This window comes from Colius striatus, chromosome 6, assembly GCF_028858725.1.
Source record: "Colius striatus isolate bColStr4 chromosome 6, bColStr4.1.hap1, whole genome shotgun sequence".
Classification (NCBI taxonomy): Eukaryota; Metazoa; Chordata; class Aves; order Coliiformes; family Coliidae; genus Colius; species Colius striatus.
Genome location: NC_084764.1, coordinates 36,052,245 through 36,072,662, shown reverse-complemented (window position 1 = coordinate 36,072,662; position 20,418 = coordinate 36,052,245). Strand labels below are relative to the sequence as shown.

The window sequence follows — 20,418 nt, the reverse complement described above, 5'->3', positions numbered from 1 at the left end:
CGGGGAGCCCATCATGGCGTCTCCCAGCGGCTGCCGGCCGCAGCCCGGCGGGGCCGGAGCCGACAGCGGGGCCGGCGCCGGGCCGGCGGCTCTGCGGGGAGCCGAGGAGGATGCCGAGGGGCTCTACGTGGCGGTGGAGCGCTGCCCGCTCTGCAACACCACCCGTCGCCGCCTCACCTGCGCCAAGTGCGTCCAGAGCGGCGACTTCGTCTTCTTCGATGGGCGCGACTCCGAGAGGTACCGGCGGCCCTGAGGGGACGGGGCGGGGAGCGGCGGGGCAGGGGGGGAGGGGGGCGGGACGTCCTCCCCAGCCCCGTTCCCGGGGGGCTGCCCCGCCCCGACTTGCCCCTCGCGGCCGCCCTTCCCCCGCTCCCCTCAGGGCCGGGGCGGATGGGGGGCAGTGGGGAGCGCTTTGCGCCCGTTCCCCGACGTTCAGCCGCTGCCCCGGGGCCGGTAAACCGGGGAGGGCGAGGGAACCGTCCTGCCGCTGCCGAGCCCACCCTGAGGCTTAAAATAATACTAATTATTATTGTGGGTAATAAATAATAAAGTGCCGCGACTCTCCCTTGGTCAGGCGCAGCTGTCAGCGGTAGAACCCGTGTTGATGGAGTCCACAGAAGCTCCGGTTCAGGGCAAAAAGAGAGCTGTGCAGTAGGTCATTTGAAATGCATATCTATTTTCAGCAGCACACGTTAAGCCAAATCCTTAAACCGATTCAGGAGGGTGTGCAAAGAAGTGGCACCTTTTTTATCATTATTATTATTGCTGTTATTGTTTTCTTGTCTGTATCAACAGCCCTAATCGTGGGGCTCCCCTTTTAGATTAACAAAAAATACTCCCCTTGAGTTGATCACACACTTTCCTGCTCCTTTTGAGGATGACTGAATGAGCTGAATGAGCGTTACGTCAATAAGCAAATATCCTCCCTGCATGACTCAGATGCAGATTGCCCCTCTGTAGCTATTACTCACAGCATGTCCAGATTCTTACATAGTCTGCCCAGTACCATCTCTGGAGCAGCTCTGCTTTTTGGCTGACACCATGTTCTTGGTCTTTCAGTCGTAGGTTCATTAGTAGCTGTTGAGGGTGATTTCTTGAACTATTTTGGGAAGGTGGTGTGCAGTGTGTGGGGCAGTAGACTGATGGCACCAAAGGCTCTTTGCATCTTTCTGCCAAACATAAGCACATCTGTGGGGACAGGGGTGTCTTTCTTCCATTAATGCTGGCGGGAGTGGACACAGAATGTCATTGGGTGTAAATCAGCTTCAAAAATTGAGACCTTAGTCTGCCACTGCATGGGCTTTCTTATTTTGGGGTTTTTTTTACATGAAAAACTGTGTTACAGAACCACAAACTGTATTTAGTCCTTCTAAAATAGGTAGAAAGCTTGTGTTTGTGTGAGAGTGTTTGGGGTTATCTGCAGCTTCCATGAAAAAAAGTCAGGGTTGGAGTTTGGCAGATAGACCAGTTTTGGTTTTTTGTGGTGTTTCTGTAGCCTTAAGATTTTGGCTAAACATCAGGCTTAATTGTAGAAACTCAATTGCAGCCTGCCTTACAGTGGAACCACCGTCCTTCTCTATTAACCAAGGCTTAAGAAGTTTCTCTACCCATCAGAAAAATGAAACCACAAAGAAGCAGCCTTAGCTAAAGTACCAGAAGTAAGAGCTTGTTAGGAACAAAACCCTTTCTTTATCATCTTTGTATACTCTCACCTGAGACGAGATCAGCTTTTCTGTCTGGCAGTTTTCACTGCTTCCTCCTAAGATGCTTTAACTGCCCCGTTGATTTGTGGCTGGAAATTCTCCTGTACGTTTTTGCTGTGTTTCCAAACTGCAGGAAGTAAGTCTGTCTTCTGTTTGGGAGTTGTTTTGTCTTTATTTTCCTCCCCTCTGCCTGGACATCATGGTTCCATCTGAGGGCTTCACTGCAGTTCTCTTCTCCTAGAGCCTCCATTCTGAGGGGCTTCGCTTTCCATGGACTTAGTTTTTTCTGCTTGCTCAAACCTTTTCCAAGCAGTAGTGGAATTCATGGAAAACAGGCACTTCATATTAGTGACTAAAGGAACAACATCACCTATGTGAAAAACAGAGTGTGGGTAACAGAGGCATGCTTGATGGCAGCAGGAAGGCTCGGTGTAGGGACAGAGCCTGGGTTTCTCCTTTTGAAGATCATTGAATTACTTAGTTTGAAAACTGTACTTGAAACATGTGGTCTACATCCTCTCCTTAACACCTGGAATGATTGATAGAGAAGCCAGAGAGAGCCTCAGAGGTCCGTTTTCTTTGTTTCCCCTTTGTAAGCAGCATGTCCCTGAATTTCTCATGATGGGAGCATGAGAGAGAGGGAGGGACGTGTGAAACGGTGACCACACACCATGGCAGAGTCACGCAGGGACAGGTGCAGTTCACTACCTGAGTTTCAGGCTGTGTTTACTGCTGGTTTTATTTATTTATTTATTTTATGCCTTCTAGTAGTACCTGGGTTAATTTTAGATCAGCCTTATGGCCAGAGGAGGCCGACAGGGTCGTGCCAAGGGCTTTTCTGTGTGACTCAGAGCACGGCGTGAGAAATTCAGAATGTGGAAGTGGAGTCGCTTGGGCCTCCCGTTTGTCGGTCTGAAGTGTTACAGGGAGAAGGGACTGTGCTCTCTCTCATGAGAAGTAAAGAAGCCAGCGTTCCCCTTGGCTCCAGTGGTGGTTTATTTTTACAGGTTTTCTGCTGATTTTTCCATATAAAAACACAAATTATTTCATGCTTTAACAGTAGGAATGATTTGGGGTTTCTTCTCATTGGGCTGTTTTGTGTGGCAGTTTTTAGAAAAGCTACAGTAAGATTGAAGTTGTTCATGTGTCTGGCAAAAATCACACTGTAGATCTATGACAGGGAGAGATTGAGGAGCTGTTAAGATTAATTATTGAAGTACAGCTACAATTAAGGATGAGTAGTCCGGAAGTCCTCCAGTGAAGTAATCACTGACATTCTTCTTTTCCTTAGTAGGGTGTTGTATATCCAACAGCTAAGCTGGCATTTTGGTGCTGGTCTCTGCTCAGAGACTCTGCTTGCTCCCAGGAATTTACCCCAGCCTGTCATACACATAAATTCTCAGAGTTTGTTTTACTTGCATACTAAATTGCTTTGCTCTGTATGTCTGCAGGTTACAAAAGCCAAAGACAGTATCGGTGTGATGTCTAAACCCTTCTGACTTCTCAAAGCTGAGGGTTACAGTTAGCAATAGTGACTCTCTGCAGAAATGGTGTTTCACTGTAGTTGGTAGGTAGAGCAATGAATGCACCCTACTGCTGTCTTCAGCTCCTTCAATGTTAATCAGTTCCTGTAGATTAGGAAGTCCTCCTTTCTGACTGTTTCTCTCTAATTATGAACACGTGGAAATAAGCCAGGTAGAAAATCTCAGCTTGATGTGATAAGACTTGAGGGAAGAGAAACATTTAATGGATAATCTGTGATGTTCGGTTCTCTCCTTCTCTCAGTTCACATTTTATGGGAGTTCCTATAGGAGTTAATCTAAAATTTTGTTTCTCTTTTCTAGGTGTATATAAACATATATATATATATATATATAAAAGTTATGTGATGCAATTACAATTAGGGCTATATAAAGAAACTGAAATGTTTGCTCAGGAGGAACCTGCTGAAGAGGTTTGTAGGATACTGCTTGGTGTAGTTGTTGAAGTGTTGATGAGCTGTAATTTTTCCAGGCTTTCACCAATATTTCTATCTTCCCTGTCCAGTAAGAACTTAATTTAGTCCAAGATTCTCAACAAACCATTCAGCTTCTCATTGATGTGATGGACGTTGTTTGGGTAATTTTGCTTAGTCAGACTCCCTGCCCATTAATCCAGCTTGGAAAGCAAGAACTGCCAAATTACCCCATCTCCCTCTCCCTCCCTGTGTGACTGCTGAGCAGTGCATGTCTGGGCCAAGTTATTTTTGGTTGCAGGCAAAGGTCAGGGGTACAGTAGGTGTGCTTTGCTCTGTGGTAAACAGGAGTCGAATACAGTGCACCATTGTAATTCCCACGCTGACTGGTAGGGTGAGGACACACAGCAGGAAGGAATTCCCGGGCTGAGCAGACGGGGCTCCAGTTACACCACATTCCTCCAGGTCACGCGTGGCCTCAGGCTCTTATGCCAAGCACCCACATTTGGGGTTTGGTTTGTTTTGGAAGGAAAACAGGTGGTTTTTGCTTGACTACGGTGGCAGCAGCGAGTATTTTTGTTGTTGGTTTGATGCTGATGTCATCTGGAAGGGTGATTACACACTTTCTGAACACGAAGTTAGTCACCAAGCTCTCGGATGTCAGCACTTCAAGGAAAGAAATGAAGCATTTTAAGATTTTACCTGGAATCAAACCCAAAGAGTTGAGCAGAGAGAAAAATACCCAAGATGCCATCCTGTCAAGGCTGTGTAATTCTTTTTAAACAAAGCTTAGATACCCCTGAAATAAAGGACTTGATGGGTTGTACATGGTGTATTAAACCTCTGCTAAGGCGAAATTGTCAATTCTGTGCGTTCCAGAGGGAAATGAATGAATTGGTTTTCCATACGTGGACTTGCTTTCGAGGTGTGGCTCAGGATGGTGCTGTACCATGGGAAGCACAAAGGGACATTGGAAAGCCATAAGCTGGCAGAAGACAAAGCACATTTGCTACATGTTTTATGCCATCTAAATCTCTTGGTGTCTCTCGTGGTGTTTGCTCTTCCTTTGTCACTTCCTGCCTCGCTGTAATTTCTCACGTGCTGTTTTCTTTAAATGTGTTTCTCAATACGTTGTGGAACACAGGGGGAGCAGAAAGTGGCTGCTACACACTCAAAGGGTGAAAACACAGGCTGATGAATCCCCAAAACATTCACTTCTGATCAATTCTTTGCAGTTCCTGTACCTCAGACATCCAGTGAAGCTGAATGCAAGCAGACGTGTGGGTCATGGACTTGTGATGGCTACAAGTGCCTAGCAGAAATAAATAGAAGGCAATGCAACTTAACTGCTGTTGCTAATACAAGAAAGATTTGGACATCATGTAAAAGTCTTGAGAGAGTGCTAACCCATTAATGAATTAAGTTTGAGACACTTTAACGTTAGAAGGGAGAAAATGCAATCCATATTGTGTGAAATCCTGCATTTCCCAGTACCAGAGTGGACTCAGCTAATGCCATCACAGCTTGTGAAATAACACAGTTCAGACTCACTACAGTACCTGAGGCAGTACTGTTAACTTCTCCAGTGACTAAAGGTTTTTAGAGTGTTATAAGTACACAATTTTTTGATATTGCTAAGCTATAAATCTTCTAGAAATAGCAAGTAACTTGCTTACAAGTTCCATAATACGACAAGCTGATGTTTGCTCAGCTCAGAGGTTCTCCTGCTGTTCCTGAGACACATGTTCTAGAATTCTGCAAGAGTTTTCCACATTTAGCAATGCCTTCCTGAGATTAAGACAGATAGTTGAGGTTTAGAGACTCACAAGCTTCAGTCTTTTTGTCTCTCCAGACAACTTACAATGCTATAGTATGCAAAATATCAATAAAAACATTTCATCTCTTCCAGGTTCTCAGACAAGAAAGAAAGGCTGATGCATCTTAAAAACAAACAGAGGGAATTCCAAAAACAGTAAGTTGCAGTTATTAAATGACAATAAACTATAGGAACTCTCAGCAAAACAAATCAGTCTCTCTAACACACTGTTGCTGGAGACAGAAGTAGTCCAGATAGTCATAAAACTTTCAATTGTGTTTTTTCCTCTAGTGTTTTGAAGGCCATGGAAGGGAAAGAGATAACTGATCAGCTGGTGAGTTGTTCAAAGTGTCCCATGGTTTTTAAACGCTCTGAATTCCTAGATCTAGTAGTTTAAAGTTACAGTTTACCTTGAGGGCATTGTGTGGCTTTCCCAAAAAGCCTGTCGTAAGCAAAACTGAAATTGGCTCTGCCAGCAGAGTGCTCCAAACCTTGAGTGGTTTTCATTTTTCACTAGATGTTTGCTCTGTAACTTCTTACACTGATTGACTTTATACTAAGCATTTGGTTTGTTTGTGGCATTCTTCTGTGCACAAAACAGTGTGTGAAATATTTATTTGTTCGATCTGATCCAATTAAGAACATCCTGCCACTTTTGCAGCAAAGCTGCTGGCTTTGTTGTTAATCATTAGTCAGTGTGTTTGAAGTCGTTTTGTGCCCTAGAGTTGCTGAATGTTCTTTTTTTCAGAGATGGAAAATCATGTCTTGCAAGATGAGGATTGAGCAGCTGAAACAGACCATTTGCAAAGAAAATGATGAAATGACAAGACGTGAGTAGTGCCTGTGCTTTTGTGATGGGAGAAACTCTGTGCCTTACAGTGAAACATCAATTGCTGTGAATTCTGAGTGTTGGGTTTTAAAGTGAGTTTCCAAGCTCTCACTTCTTAAATCAACTTGAGTGGATTTGCAGCCCTTTTTATGCTCAGGTTTTAATTAGCAAACAGTAGGCATTATTCAGCTGGATGGAGATGGTTTTCCAACAGCTTTTTTTTAAGTGCTTAGCAGCTTGTGACTTGGGCTTGGTCCCTGGAGATGGCTTTATGCAGTGTAGTGTTTCTGATCACTTCCTCTTGATAAAGAGGAGCAAACAGCTCTGCAGCTGTTACGAATTTCACATTACTGATGAATTTTAACCCTCACCTGCCCAGAAATCCTAGAGTCCTATTTGAGCGAGAGTCCCTGGGTAGGGACCAGCATAGGCTGGTGAGTTGCTCCAATTCACCAGCTTCAGTTTGGAAACTGATTATTTTTTATTACACAGGAGAGAGTTGTAGGGTCCTTTTTTTTTCCAGAGGAGAATATGCAGCACTCCCTAGAACCTACATACACAAAGGTTAGATAGGAGGCATGTTCAGTAGCATATTGATTGAATCAGGGACACTTTCATGACTTGAAAGGCAAATGGAGCAGAGAGCAGGAAGCTGAGGCAAATACCTGAGAATAATGCAGTAGCACAAGCTTGTGGTGATAATATCACAAAGGCTGTGAGATGCAAACTGATTTGTAATTGATAAGGAGGAAGGATAGTAACAATAAGAAATGTATAATGAGGAAAGCTGAAGGAGTAGGCAAGTCTGTGAGTTGTTAACACAAAAGAGAGCAAGTAACAACACAGAGCACTCAGTGCCTGCTTTGCTTCTCACAAAGAAAACATGATCAGCTGCTTAGCCAGGTTGAATTTTACCTCATGAGAAGACTGCAGGTGAAGGAGAGAAAACAGCCAGCTAAATATTACTTTGATGATGTCAGCAAGGCCTTAGAGGTTCATCTTAAAGGAACCTGAGGAACAAGCTGGAGTAGTCTGTGGAGCACTTGGGAACACATGAGGGAGAGAGGATGTCACTTTCTAAAGGGTGAAGGAAAGGAGAACCTTTAAACTGATGACACAGTCATCCTATAAAGTTTTGGCCACCTTGCAGGTCATTAGAAGATAAGGTAATTAAAAATAGGCAGCACTTTGTTGAGAATAGGCCACAACATTGTCTGAGATCAAGTGGTCTAGTGGAGGGTGAAGCAGAAGGTGGAATGTACCTTTTCACTACCCCAAACTGTCTGATGAACAAGCACATGTAATCACTGTAAGGCTGACCCAAAAGGCTGGAAGGGCTGCATTCAAAGAGTGGCCATGTTTGTCAAACCAAGGGGGTGAGACAAGTGGAGCTCAGCAGGAGCCAGTTCCTGGCCCAGTTTTGCCCAGTATTTTCCATAATAGCTTGCGTGGTAGAGTAGAAGGTGGGATGGAGGAGGCCAAGCCATGGTGGATGACGATATGGTTTCTGTGGAGAACAGCATCAAATTCAGCAGCATGCAGGTAAATTGTCAATGTCATCTGAAAAGGACAAAGTGGAGTTGCAGTTATTGAGGAAAGAGAAACATGTCAGCCCGAAGTGGGGGATGGAGGTGAGATTTGACAGGAAAGGATCTGAGGGATTGCAAGTGAAAGAAAAATCATCAGTCTAATACCACTCCAGAAAGGATCAGACCTCCTTCTTGGTTATACTGACATAAGCATCGTATTCAAGATGGAAGCAATTGTCCTACTGTGCCCAGCACTGGAGTTTTCTCAGTGGAGGTCTGGTGTCCAGTTTGAGCAGTTTAGGAAAGACACAAATCAACTAGAGAAAGTCTGGAAGAGAATATCAGGAATAAGTCTCAAGGAGTGGATAAGCAAATCCATGTTTGGTTTAGGGAAGAGGAAGGTGAAGAAGAGCAAACTCTTCAGTGGGTAGAAGTTTATCATGAAGGAGATAACTCTTTTTTTTCTCTTAAGCCTGTGAAGGAAGCAGAGGAGGAAGTCAGTGTAACTTTGAGGAACTTAGTCACCTTCTCTCAAAGTGCACCTCTAAGGTGACAAAATGTTAGGACCAACTGGGGAGTCGAGTTCCTCCACTTTTCTCTTATTCTGCAAAGTACATTATCTACAGCTTTTGCAACTTCTCTGACTCATAGTGAACTCCGTGGTTTAACTGACCTCACTTGCCCGACTGACCTGTTGGTAACTCAATTACTCCAGAATTGCTCTCAGGGATAGAACCAAAATGAGCTCTTGCCATGAGTAGCCAGTATATCAGGAACTCAACTTGGATCTCTCTTGGACCACGTTAGAAAATGTACGTAGGTTCTTTCTCTTCTCTGGGACATGGTGTAGTTTAGTTTTCCAAAATAAGAACAATTTCTGGAACATTGGGTTCCTGCTTTTGGAGCCTGACTCTCCTGGATGCCTCAATAATTGATGCTTCTTAAAAGAAGGTTTTAAAATAGTGATGTTTGCCTTCTGTCTGTGGAGAGCAGTTCAAGGAGACCATCCTGCAAATATCTCTGTGTCGGGCAGAGGTCGTCATGTCTGTGCTTGCATTTATCAGGCACTATAGATGTCTGGGACATAGTGGTGTCCTGGGGAAGAATTTTTCATCTCCTCATAAACTGGGTCATAAAGCAGAGATGTTATGCCAAAAAAAGACAGTTGTTTCTGCAGTGGAGCTGCTACAGAGGAAACGTGTGTGCAGTGTTCTCCCTGCTTCCCAAATACCTGCTGTTGGACCTGCAGAGAAGGGACTTCACTCTGTGAAAAAGTGGCCTTTCAAGTGCAACATGAATGTGAAAACTGAACAGGTGGACATTTTGTTCCTCCTCCATCTCGTGTTCTTTAAGCAAAGGGAGAGTTTGGGAATATGAATGCAAGCATTAATCGATTTTCTACTGATGTTACAGGAATGCTTAAAGGAAACTGAATTATGAGCTGACACGTAGAGATTCATGGTGTTGCTCAGAGAAAAGTTTATTTTGTTCTACATTTCTTGTAAAAGAAGGACACTTCTTTTAAAAACCTGAGGGTATATAAGTTCTTACCTGCATGGGGAAACTGTTGCCAGCTGCTTTAATTTGAGACTTTGCACCTCCCATATATCAAATCCTCCTTCCTACCAAACACATCATGGATCATAACAGATTAGTTAGATGACTAGAAATAGTTCCTGATATTCAGAGAAAGCCCACTGCATCTGCAGGGGTACCAGCAGGCCTGGTCTCCCATCCTGCCAGGCCAGGGACCAGCCAGAGGTCTGTGCAGCTCCAGCTCTGCAGGTACACAAAAGGACAAGCGGGAAGTGACCATCTGGGCACAGACCCATGGATTAGAATCAATCTTGGATCTCTTTCTTTGCATGTAGCCTTTAATTTTCGTGCTCCCCTGTTAGGAAGACTGACAGTCTAGATGTGTTGTTTGAGGTAGCTACAGCTGCTTAGGAGTTTCCTCGATTTTAGTAGCATATAATGCAGCTTCTTTGAGCATCAGATGCTGAGTATTGTAGCTCTGGTCTTGTCTGTACCTTGCAACTGAAATACATAAGTAAAACAATGTCAGGGCTTAGTGCTTTCTAAACAAGGGACAGTTATCCCACTTCTTGGTGACAGCAAAGTGGTGCCTTATTGTAAAAGAACCCAACTAACACTATCTCTTACCAGCCAAAACAATGGAAAGGGGTTGAATGACTAGTAGGTGAGGGCTCTCATTCCAGCTAGACTGCACTAACAGTTTTAGCAGTATGTATTTGAAGAGTATGTATAAGAAATACATTCCTATGCTTTAGAAAGACAGAGGTGGTTAACTCCCTGTGTTTAACACCATGTGTTTGTGGAAGCATTACTGCAATCAATTATTTTATAGGAGAAGCAGCAGATGCTCTTGAAAGATGTTTTTCCAAGCCTCAGTGTGCCTGACACGTGCAGTAAATTCAGGCAGTTGCAGCACTTCAGGCCATAAGGGCATTTTTCACTTTGTGACTGAGAAAGAAGACAGTGATCCCTTCTGGTAACAAGAAGTCTGCACTGTTGGGATCCGAGTGCTTTAAGAGTACATCCATGAACGTGAAGCCCAGATAACATGCCCTAATAGCAGCAGTGGTGCCAGAAATGGTGAATGAAGATGTTATCTGCCCTTGATTTTGGCTGCAAGCAGTGCCTGTCTTTTTGGCCAGCATCATGCGAACATGTACAGTCGAGCTATTCCTGTCATGATGATTACCTTGGAAGTTTAATTAAACTCTGAGATCTTGGCTTTTCTGCTCCAAATCTGAAAATAGCCGGGTAAAAGATAGGGAGAGATTAATCTCAATTTCAGTCTCTTTGGAGATCTTCAGAGACGATGAAGAAGTTGTTCCACTGAGCAGCTGGAACGCGTTAATAGTTTAGCAGGCTTTTCTGTTTTAAAGCTGCTACAGATCTTGTTTGCTATAAATATTAATAATGCTTTTCTGAAGCTTCCTACAAGTACCTCACAGCTCCTTTGCCAAGGCCCAACATCTGCTGCTCTTTTCACAGACACGGAGGGGCTTCTGAGAATTAAAGAGGAGAATCAGAAGCATTATCGCAGGGCTCAGAGGCATCAGGAGAAGAAAGAGAAGATCCAGAGGCACAATCGTAAGCTGGGAGAGCTGGTGGAGAAAAAAACCTTGGACTTGAAAACCCAATATGAGCATCTGGCAAATCTCCGTCGGACGCACATCCTGGAGCTCACATCAGTCATATTTCCCATCGAAGAAGTAAAGACAAGCGTGAGGTACAGCAGGTTTATCCTTTAGACTCGTTTTGCTTAGCTTTAAGCAGCCAGCAGTGAGACATGTAAGTCTGAGCTAGGTGCTCTGGCTCCCTGAGCCATCTATGGGGTGAAGGGTAGGGGAAGGCAAAGCATTTGACCCAAAGATAGAGGTCCACAACAGAGAAACCCGGAGGGGCAGCCTCTCCCCACTGATGGGGATGTCTCCCCCTTTACTCAGCCCTGCTGCAGCCTCATCTGGAGTCCTGTGTCCAGTTCTGGGCTCCCCAGCCTGAGAGAGACAGAGAACTGATAGAGGCCAGTACAGGGCTACCAAGATGATCAGGGGACTGGAGCATCAATCTGAGGAGGAAAGGCTGTGAGACCTGGGGCTGTTCAGCCTGGGGAAGATTCAAGGAGGAATCAACACTTAAAAGTACCTAAAGGGTGGGTGTCAAGAGGATGGGGTGGCACCTTATTCTGTTGTCTCAAGTGACAGGACAAGGGGTAATGGGCTCTAGCTGGAAAACAGGAAGTGTCACTTGAATGTGAGGAGAAGCTTCTTTGGTGTTGAGGTGAGGGAGCCCTGGCCCAAGCTGCCCAGGGAGGGTGTGGAGGCTCCTTCTCGGGAGGTCTCCAAACCCACCTGGACACATTCCTGTGCGCCCTGATGGAGGGGAACCTGCTTTAGCAGGCGGTTGGGCTGGATGAGCTCTGCAGGGCCCTTCCCAGCTGCACCATGCTGGGATGCTGTGATTCTGTGAACTTTCCTAAAACAGATAACAATCCCAGAACAAAAGAGAGCAGTTTTGGGAATTAGGAGTTTTGCAGGAGGGTTGTCCACCAGCATTTTGCTGTCTCTGCAATCTGGCTGAAGCACCTACTGAATGAATCTCTGCTGCTGTTTTAAAAACTTCTTTAAAAACGTTCTGTTCCTCTTTGGGTGCCACAGAGACCCTGCAGATGTGTCTTGTGAGAGTGACAATGCGATGACCTCCAGCACTGTGAGCAAGCTGGCAGAAGCCAGGAGAACCACCTACCTCTCTGGGAGATGGGTGTGTGACGATCACAACGGGGACACCAGCATCAGTATCACAGGGCCCTGGATAACCCTGCCTAATAATGGAGACTACTCAGCGTATTACAACTGGGTGGAAGAGAAGAAGACTACACAAGGACCAGGTAAGGGCAAGGGCTGATTAGCCACCTACACCAGAAGCTCTAGAACTGAAGGCACTGAGGAGCAGAAGCCTGGTCCATTTGTTCTTATCCAGACAAACCTGAGTCAGAAATAAATCCCAGTCTAGCGGTTAGTCCACTGGAATCCTCTTGTGCAGGAAACGCTGGGTGGGACACAGCAGAAGGGAGAATGAGTTAATTATTCACAGTTTTGACGTGGTTCACACGCCGTCATTTGAACAGGAATTCCAGGAATTGCTATTTTCTTCCAACCCCTGACAGATTTCACTGGAAATGATTGCTGGATTCAGGCTGCTGTCAATACTCACAAACGATGTTTTCCAGAGTAGACTTCAGGAACACATTAACACACCCACTGAGGCTCCGTTTCAAACGAGACTCTCAGGATGTGTTTCTGTTTCTTTTAGATATGGAGCATAATAACCCTGCTTATACCATCAGTGCTGCATTGTGCTATGCAACTCAGCTGGTGAACACTTTGTCTCTCATACTTGACGTAAATCTTCCCAAGAAGCTCTGCAACAGGCAAGTAGATGCAGGCCTCTGGGGAGGTGGATCAGTGTGACCTGATTGACTGATCTTAATCCAGTTTGGGAACAGAGGCATTACTTGGAACAGCTTTTATGGCAACGCTTGGTGGCTCGTGGATTTTTGTGCTGTTTCGTTTTGGGTGGAGGGCTGGTAGCATTTTAGACCACAGTGAATAGTCCCTTCCTCCTTTTTTACCTCCTGAGAGCGTAGGCCAACCAGCACCATTGAAAATAACATCTAATAGATGTATCCACAGCCTCAAAATAGAAATGAATCAGAGAATCATTTCAGTTGGAAAAGCCCTTTAAGGTCATGGAGTCCAACCCATCACCTCACACTGCCAAGCCATGGCCCTAAATGTGGTGTATAACATGAAATAGGACGGTCCACGAATAGCACTTCTCATTCTATGAGACCCTACTGTGTTTTACAAAGTCTCAGGCCAACTCAGCAACTCTTAGTCATCTTGAATAGCTCCACTACAGTAAGTGGAGAACAAGGCCTTTGCACTGTGCCATGACAGCAATGTCATTCCCTTTGGGATAAAGCAGCAATGGGGAATGTCCCTGGCTGCCAGCCCTCTGGGAGTCTATTGGGCAAACCCCAACTGTGGTGAAAAGCACTGATGAGGTTTTAATGTGTGTGTGGAGTTGGTGGGATCCATACAGAGGAAGTTCTGAAGGAGCTGCAGACCTGGTCAGTCTTCCAGGGGTCTCAAATATGCTGCTGAGATTCTTGCAAGTGTTTAAAGTAGCAGTTGCCAAAGTGAGGGCACAGAAGGGGTGTAGGATCTCTGCAGGGCTTTTACATGTCACTACGTGGGTGCTCAGTCTTGGCAGAAGGAAAAGCTTGGGAACAGGAAAGGATGGGAGGTGTAAAAGGAGAGCTGACGTAGCCTGGCTACGGTGGAGTTTCCAGTGTCATGCAGTTTACATGACGTGTCCTGTTGAAAGTGGTGAGACTGGGGCAAGCAGTGCTTGTTGCTGAAATGCCAACAGTCCTGCTAGGAGAAAAACTGATCTCCTGAGCACTCTAAAGCTGGCCGTAGAGTTCAACCAAGTGCTGGCTGCAGGGATGCTGGCTCTGGGATTTGCTAAGGTGCCAGGACACAAAATGCTGATGTTCCCAGTGCAGATGTATTCTCACAGCCTTTTGCTTTCTGTGTGTTCGTGTGTGTGTGGTGTTTCTGCAGCGAGTTCTGTGGAGAGAATCTCAGCAGACACAGGTTCACGCGGGCAGTGAAGAAGCTGAATGCTAATATCCTTCACCTTTGCTTCTCTCAGGTAGGGGGGATGCACATTTGGATTCTTCACACTGCTTTTTATATATCAACTGTGCCTGCAGGTTTCCTCCAGTAACTGATGATGTCTTTTTCTTACCTTCCCCATGGTAGCATGTAAATTTAGATCTGTTGCACCCACTGCACACGCTCAGGAACCTTATGTACCTGGTCAGCCCAGACTCTGAGAACTTGGGCAGGTAAGCAAAGCAGTACCTCAACTGACCTGTGCCTGAATCCCTTTTGAAGTTTTGCATTTGCCTTGTTGCAAGGGAAATGCTTTTCTGCTGTTCCTATAGATCAGTCCTCAGCATGTCAGAAATCGGGGTGGTTGCAAGGAGGAGACAAGAAGGGACAGAAAAAGGGGGTCCTGGGTAGGAAATGAGATCTCAGAGGCGAATGTGTGTGCTGTGCTTCTGCAGGCTCAGCTGGAGGCTTTGTACCCGATGCTGGACTTGTTCCCCCCACGCTCAGAAGCAGGAGACAACAGCATATAGGCCAGGCAGTGTCCCTGTGCTCCAAATATCATCCTGCCCACATCTTGCCAACATATAAAATACCTGAAGGCACCCAGCAATATAAACCCAAGTTCTAGATAAACCTTTCCCCAAATACTTCCAGTCATTGACCACTCCAGACAAAAGCCACCACTTCAAATAATACTAATTTATATGTAAATTAAGGTCAAAGACAACTTTTCTGTTAACTTGGGATAAAAAGAAGATCAGTTCCTGTGGGCTACACACAACAGGTGTAAAAATCTTTCCTTCTTTATAACTTCAATCCAGGAAAGCCAAGAGCATTGATTTCCTGTTGGGATAATCCTGTCACAAGTCACTCGTGCCTGAGACTGTCTGCAAATATTTGTTTAATATGGCTAGTGCTTTATTCCCCCTTAAACACAGTAATGTTCTGAAATCTCCTTTTCCACTTTGTTCTCGTGTATGGCTCTAGTTTTTGTTTAAAACCTTGTGGTGCCACTAAGAGGAACTGAATGTGTACCTCTGACCACTTCTCTGAGGATGCCCCTGCTGATCCAGCCCAAGGATGTGGGGAGCCAAGTCTTTGTAACTTAGCTCAGCTTGGGAATGAAAATTCTGTGCTTGCTGCTGCTTGCCTGAAAATGAGGAGAGTGCAGGAAGTACCCAGAGAATGCAGAAGTGTGTCCTGGAGAGCAGCTGCTGTCAAAGGTCCAAGACCCAGAGAGCGTCACTTCTCTGTGCAAACATTAGAGAGCTCCAGGCACATCAGTCGGGTCCATGTGACAGAAGAAGAGGTTACAGGAAAGAGCCTGAGAAAATAGTCACCAGTGAGGGGCATAGTTCAGTCTGTGTGAAACTGCCTTAGCTGCCTAGAGATGAGCTTGAGAGATGACTTCATTTCCATGCCTTCAAGGGGAGAAAATACTGAGGCTACTGAATGGCTTTATAGACACCATTAGAAGCAAAGAGCCAGAGCTGGGAGTTGAAATGAGGCACATGCACTTCACACTGAGATTAATTACCCACAGGAATGAAGGTGGGGATTCTCTGTTTCCTTCTGTCAAGGCTGGATGAGTTTCTGGAATGGATGCTTTCAATCAGAAAGAAGTTAATGGGCTCGGAACAGGGGGAGGGAATGGAAGGTAATGGCCCTTGGTATTGAGGAGGTCACTGGAGATGATCTAGCGATCCTTTCTGGCCTTAAACCTGATGACTCTCTTCTTACATTGCATTGTTAAATGCTTTGCCAGAAGGCAGCACTCCCAGTCCTTCCTGGAGTTTACCTTTAATTTCTCAGCTGTCTGCAAAGTTTGCAGCAACCAGCTCTCATTATTTTCCTCTAAATATCCGATCCTACAGTTGCCCAGTAGTGTCCTCTATAACCTTTTTATTTCAGATAGATGTAATTTTACTGAGCTTTAATTGTTTGGATTATAATTTTCCACACTAAATGACTGCTTCAGGCTTCTTCCCTCACTCTCTTACCCGTGGTAAATCCTTGCTGCTGTTTCACGGAGCAGCTTTGTGCTTTGGAATGAACTTGGGGGGGGCTGCTGCTTGCTGGGAGGGGGGAAGCCCCTTTCAGCACCTCCTGAAAAAAACCCTGCTCTCTGACCATGGGTCACAGGCCTCTGAACCTGACAGCTCTGGCTCAGTAAAGACGTTCCTGGTTTCAACTCCAGTGCAAAGCAGTGGGATGGGGTGGGATGCAATTGCTGCTCTCATGGGGAGCTCGGTGTCACAGTGCAGTTTTGGTCAGGACCTCTGAAGATCTACCCCATGGCCGCACTCAAAGCAGGGCCCACACAAACAAGTTACTCAGGACCAGTGGCAAGTGAGGGGTTGAGTATCTCCAGTGTAGACTCCTCAAGCTCTCTGGGCAACCTGTTCCAGTGTTTGACCATCCTCATAGTAAAAAGATCCTGAGCTGTTGCTGAGGGTGAAGTGCTGCTGTGTGAAGTCTCCACTAGTGAGTTGTGCCAAATCAGTTCTGTAAGTTACAACCCCTTCCCCTCGCTGGCAGAGCTGTGGCCAACGTTAAAACAAGAAGCTGCTCCACATCAAGCTGAGGTTCTCACCAGTGGAGCTGTGAGTTACTATCAACAGCTTTTCCTGTTGTGTGTCCATGTTTCAGTATCCACTGCCAAAGCAGAACAGCTCTTCTGCTGTTCCTGTCCGCTGGGTTGGAACCCAGCGATCGCCTCTGGAGCCAACTCGTTGCCTTTCGCTGTTGCCATCACAATTCTGTCTGTAGCCAGACAGTTTCTGTCTGCCAGCTGATAAACACAGAGCTGCCTTAATTTCTCTGCTGTACACCTGAGAGAGTGGAGTGCCTTGGCAGGCGTGGGATGCACAGCAGCAAAGCCACAGTCCCTCTCCTGCCTGGTACCAAAGGAACTGAGAGCATTCACAGCATGGTGAGGGTGGGAAGGACCCTGCAGAGCTCATCCAGCCCAACCCCCTGCTAAAGCAGGTTCCCCTCCATCAGGGGGCACAGCAACGTGTCCAGGCGGGTTTGGAAACTTCCTGAGAAGGAGCCTCCACACCCTCCCTGGGCAGCCTGGGCCAGGGCTCCCTCACCCCTACAACAAAGAAGTTTCTCCTCATCTTCCAGTGGAACTTTTTGTGTTCCAGCTTGTGCCCATTACCCCTTGTCCTGGCACTGGGTGCTACAGAAAGAAGTGCTGCCCCATCCTCCTGACACCCACCCTTTAGGTACTTTTAAGTGTAGGTGAGGTTTACCCCTCAGTCTCCTCTTCAGGCTAAACAGTCCCAGTTCCTGCAGCCTTTTCTCCTCAGAGAAATGTTTCAGTCCCCTGATCATCTTGGTGTCCCTGCACTGGTCTCTCTCCAGCAGTTCTCTGTCCCTCTTGAGCTGGGGATCCCAGAACTGGACACAGGACTGCAGATGAGGCCTCACCAGGGCAGAGCAGAGGGGGAGCAGAACCTCCCTTGACCTGCTGCCCACGCTCTTCTTGATGCTGCCCAGGATGCCATTGGCCTTCTTGGCCACGAGGGCACATTGCTGGCTCATGGTTATTTGCTGCCCACCAGCACTCCCAGGTCCCTCTGCTGTTGCTGCTCTCCAGCAGGTCACCCCCAGCCTGTGCTGGTGCATTGTGTCCCTCTTCACAGGTCTGGGCCTTTTGAAATCAGCGCTGATCTGGAAGACTCGATGGAGTTCGTGGATCCCAGCGCCACAGGCGAAACGGATGAGAGCGGAGACGAGCACGTCAGCGACGAGGAGACAGACCTGGGCACAGACTGGGAGAACCTGCCAAGCCCCAGGTTCTGCGACATCCCCTCGCAGCAGGCGGAGATGCTGCAGAGCCAGAGCTCGCAGGTGTCGCAGCCCATCGCCAGCAGCAGCGCCGGAGGGATGATCTCGTCCGCCGCCGCCTCGGTGACCTCGTGGCTGAAGGCCTACACCGGCCACCGCTGACGGGCTGGCACGGGCACCCACGCCTTCCTGGAAGGAACACTGTAGAAACCTTACATATATTCAGTTAAGTAGTGCCTGGAACAACAAAAAGGTCAGACTTCCATTTTATAAACCGGAAAGAACCCCTTTTTATTTACCCAAGACGACTGTGATGGTACCGTTGTGTAAATTAACCGGCTCCCTCCTCCCGATGGGCTCTGTGGCGGCACGTTGTGTCCTGCTTCTGTCTCTGCCTTGTGGAGTCTCCAAGAAAAAGGGACCCAGCAGCCTCCAGCTCTGCTTTCTGAAGAAGAAACAGCTTTTGGGCCGGGAGGAGCACGGAGAGAAGGCTGCTCAGCGGGCAGGCCGGGGCAGGGCTGGGGCAAACGCAGCTCACCTTTTCTGAACTCCTTCACAGGCTTTTGGTTTCTGTGTGTTTTAAATCTGTCTTGCAGAATGCAAAGATGCGTCTTTCTAGATTTTTTTTTCATCCAGGACACAATACTTATGGGTTTTTAACATGTTTTCTAATCTCTGTTGCCATATTTTTAATACGGGAACTGACACGGCCAAGCGCTCTTCTTTCAGATTGGGTGGGGAATCTTGACCCAGTTGTGCCGCAGAAAACTGGCTTGTCTCGTGCTGTTTCCGCCAGTGGGCAGTCTGAAAGGTTCCGTGTCGTGCTGTCCAAAGCACACGGGCTCTTTACTCTTAATATCACACACCAAAGAAACACTGGACGTTGTCCTGGCCAGACCCCGCGTGTGATGCTGAGACGGGATCGCCTCGTTGCAATAATCTCCATCCCTCGCCTTGCCGCTTCTGTCACGTTAGCGAGACCTCGTTTCCAGTCCGTTTGAAGGCACAGGGTCTGCACGCTACACCCATTTGAAACCCCCTTCTGTTGTATGTTTAGGGCAGAGTTGGTTTTGTTTACTGAATGCCAAGAGGGCGACTTCATGCCCCCTGAAGCCCAGCGAGCCCCAGGCCAGGGCTGCTGGATGAGGATGGTGTCTCAGCTCTGTCTGTGGCCTCGGGGCATCTGCTGGCAGTGGTTTCTTTTTCAGTTTTCTTTTTAAACCAAAGACCCTTAACTCCCCTTTGCTGGGTGAAGACACCCTCGGTCCTGCCCTTCTTTTGCTCCAAGTCCAAGAGTTGGGTTCATTTTGAGAGCAGCCCAGCCTTCCTTTGCCTCCAGCCCCACTTTGGTCACCCTTCAGTTCACAGCACTTTACTCCCCAGCCCCCCAGGATCCTTTGCAGCTCTGAGCACACGCTCACCAGTACTGTATTTCGGGCTCTTTGCATTGCACAGCCCCTTCTGCTTCCCCCTTTATTTTGCACTGGACCCCACCACACAAATACCTTTGTTGTTGCTGTTGTCACTACTCATTTCAGTCGCTCCCGCGTTGCTGCCTTCGTGCTACTCGGAGCCCTTCAAGGTCAGGCCACGACTTTGTACCCTGTCATCTACTGACTCGGGGAAAGAAAAGCCAACACAACCACCCTCTCCCCCCCTGTTTTTAAGCCATATACTTCATAACCATCACGTTTTCCAGGTGATTTCTTTGCAGCCACGTCACACTCTGGGAGTGCACAGGCCCAGTGCGCCGGGGCAGCGCCTTTCACGCCACGCTCTTGTAACGGGACAGACACTGCGGTTTGGTTTTGCGTTCTGAAGTGTTTTGCACATGTGTGTAGCTAAGGAAGAATTGTGTGTGTGTCCAAACCTGAGTGCAATTGCCAGGATTAGTTTTCCAGGTTGTTTTTTGGGGGGGGCAGGGGAGGGAAGGCAGGACTATCCATACTTAGGAGTAGCTGAAGCCAAGCAGCTGAGAGTTTACAGAACACTTTGCATAGCATGAACGTGGGAATTTCAGTTCAGGCCCTGGCTTTTGGCTGTGACCAGTGATCAAAACCCCGGGGCCTCTCTCTGCAACTTCCGAACTAGATGTAACTGAAACACAAATGTTTGGGGTTTGTTGGTTGTTTTGGGTTGGTTTTTGTTTTGTTTTTCTAAATTTTATTGTATTATTGCAATAAATCTTTAACAGGAATCGGGGGTTCTTTTTAAAGCTGTATATTTATAATTGTTACTTTGGTGTGGTTTGGTTTGAGCCAGCCTGGAGAAGTCCACATGGGTTTCCAGCCTTCAGAGCATCAGAGGGCAGAGCCCTGGCCCAGTGCTATCGTACAGGGTGGGATAAATGATACCTCTTCTAAAACAATACTCTTACAGACGATATTTGCCTCGCCCTAGGAGCAGGTACAAGAGTCCTATGAAACACAAACAGACACATATCCCCGGGGGAGGGGGGAGTGTAAACGGGTGAATCTGTAGGCAGGGTGCTGAGCTCTGTTTCTGCAGATGCTGGGCCTCAAGCCCTTGTGCTTGTGAGGGAAGAGGCTCCTGCACTTTGCCAGATCATTTCAGGAGGAG

General features: G+C 46.9%; 1 protein-coding gene across 2 annotated transcripts; it reads left to right on the top strand.

The window, feature by feature from the left end:
• Positions 1 to 6: 6 nt before the first annotated feature.
• Positions 7 to 20,035, top strand: ATG14 (autophagy related 14). Of its 2 annotated transcripts, none has more exons than XM_061998569.1 (10): positions 7 to 237; positions 5,567 to 5,629; positions 5,765 to 5,807; positions 6,222 to 6,303; positions 10,853 to 11,090; positions 12,019 to 12,248; positions 12,674 to 12,791; positions 13,990 to 14,080; positions 14,191 to 14,276; positions 17,694 to 20,035. In XM_061998569.1, exons 1-10 carry the CDS (start codon positions 14 to 16, stop codon positions 17,998 to 18,000), a joined length of 1,482 nt encoding a protein of 493 aa, XP_061854553.1. In that variant the 5' UTR covers positions 7 to 13; the 3' UTR covers positions 18,001 to 20,035. The 2 variants fall into 2 exon arrangements, with proteins under 2 accessions (XP_061854553.1, XP_061854554.1); XM_061998570.1 differs by lacking the exon at positions 17,694 to 20,035 and adding an exon at positions 15,031 to 16,017.
• Positions 20,036 to 20,418: the final 383 nt, after the last annotated feature.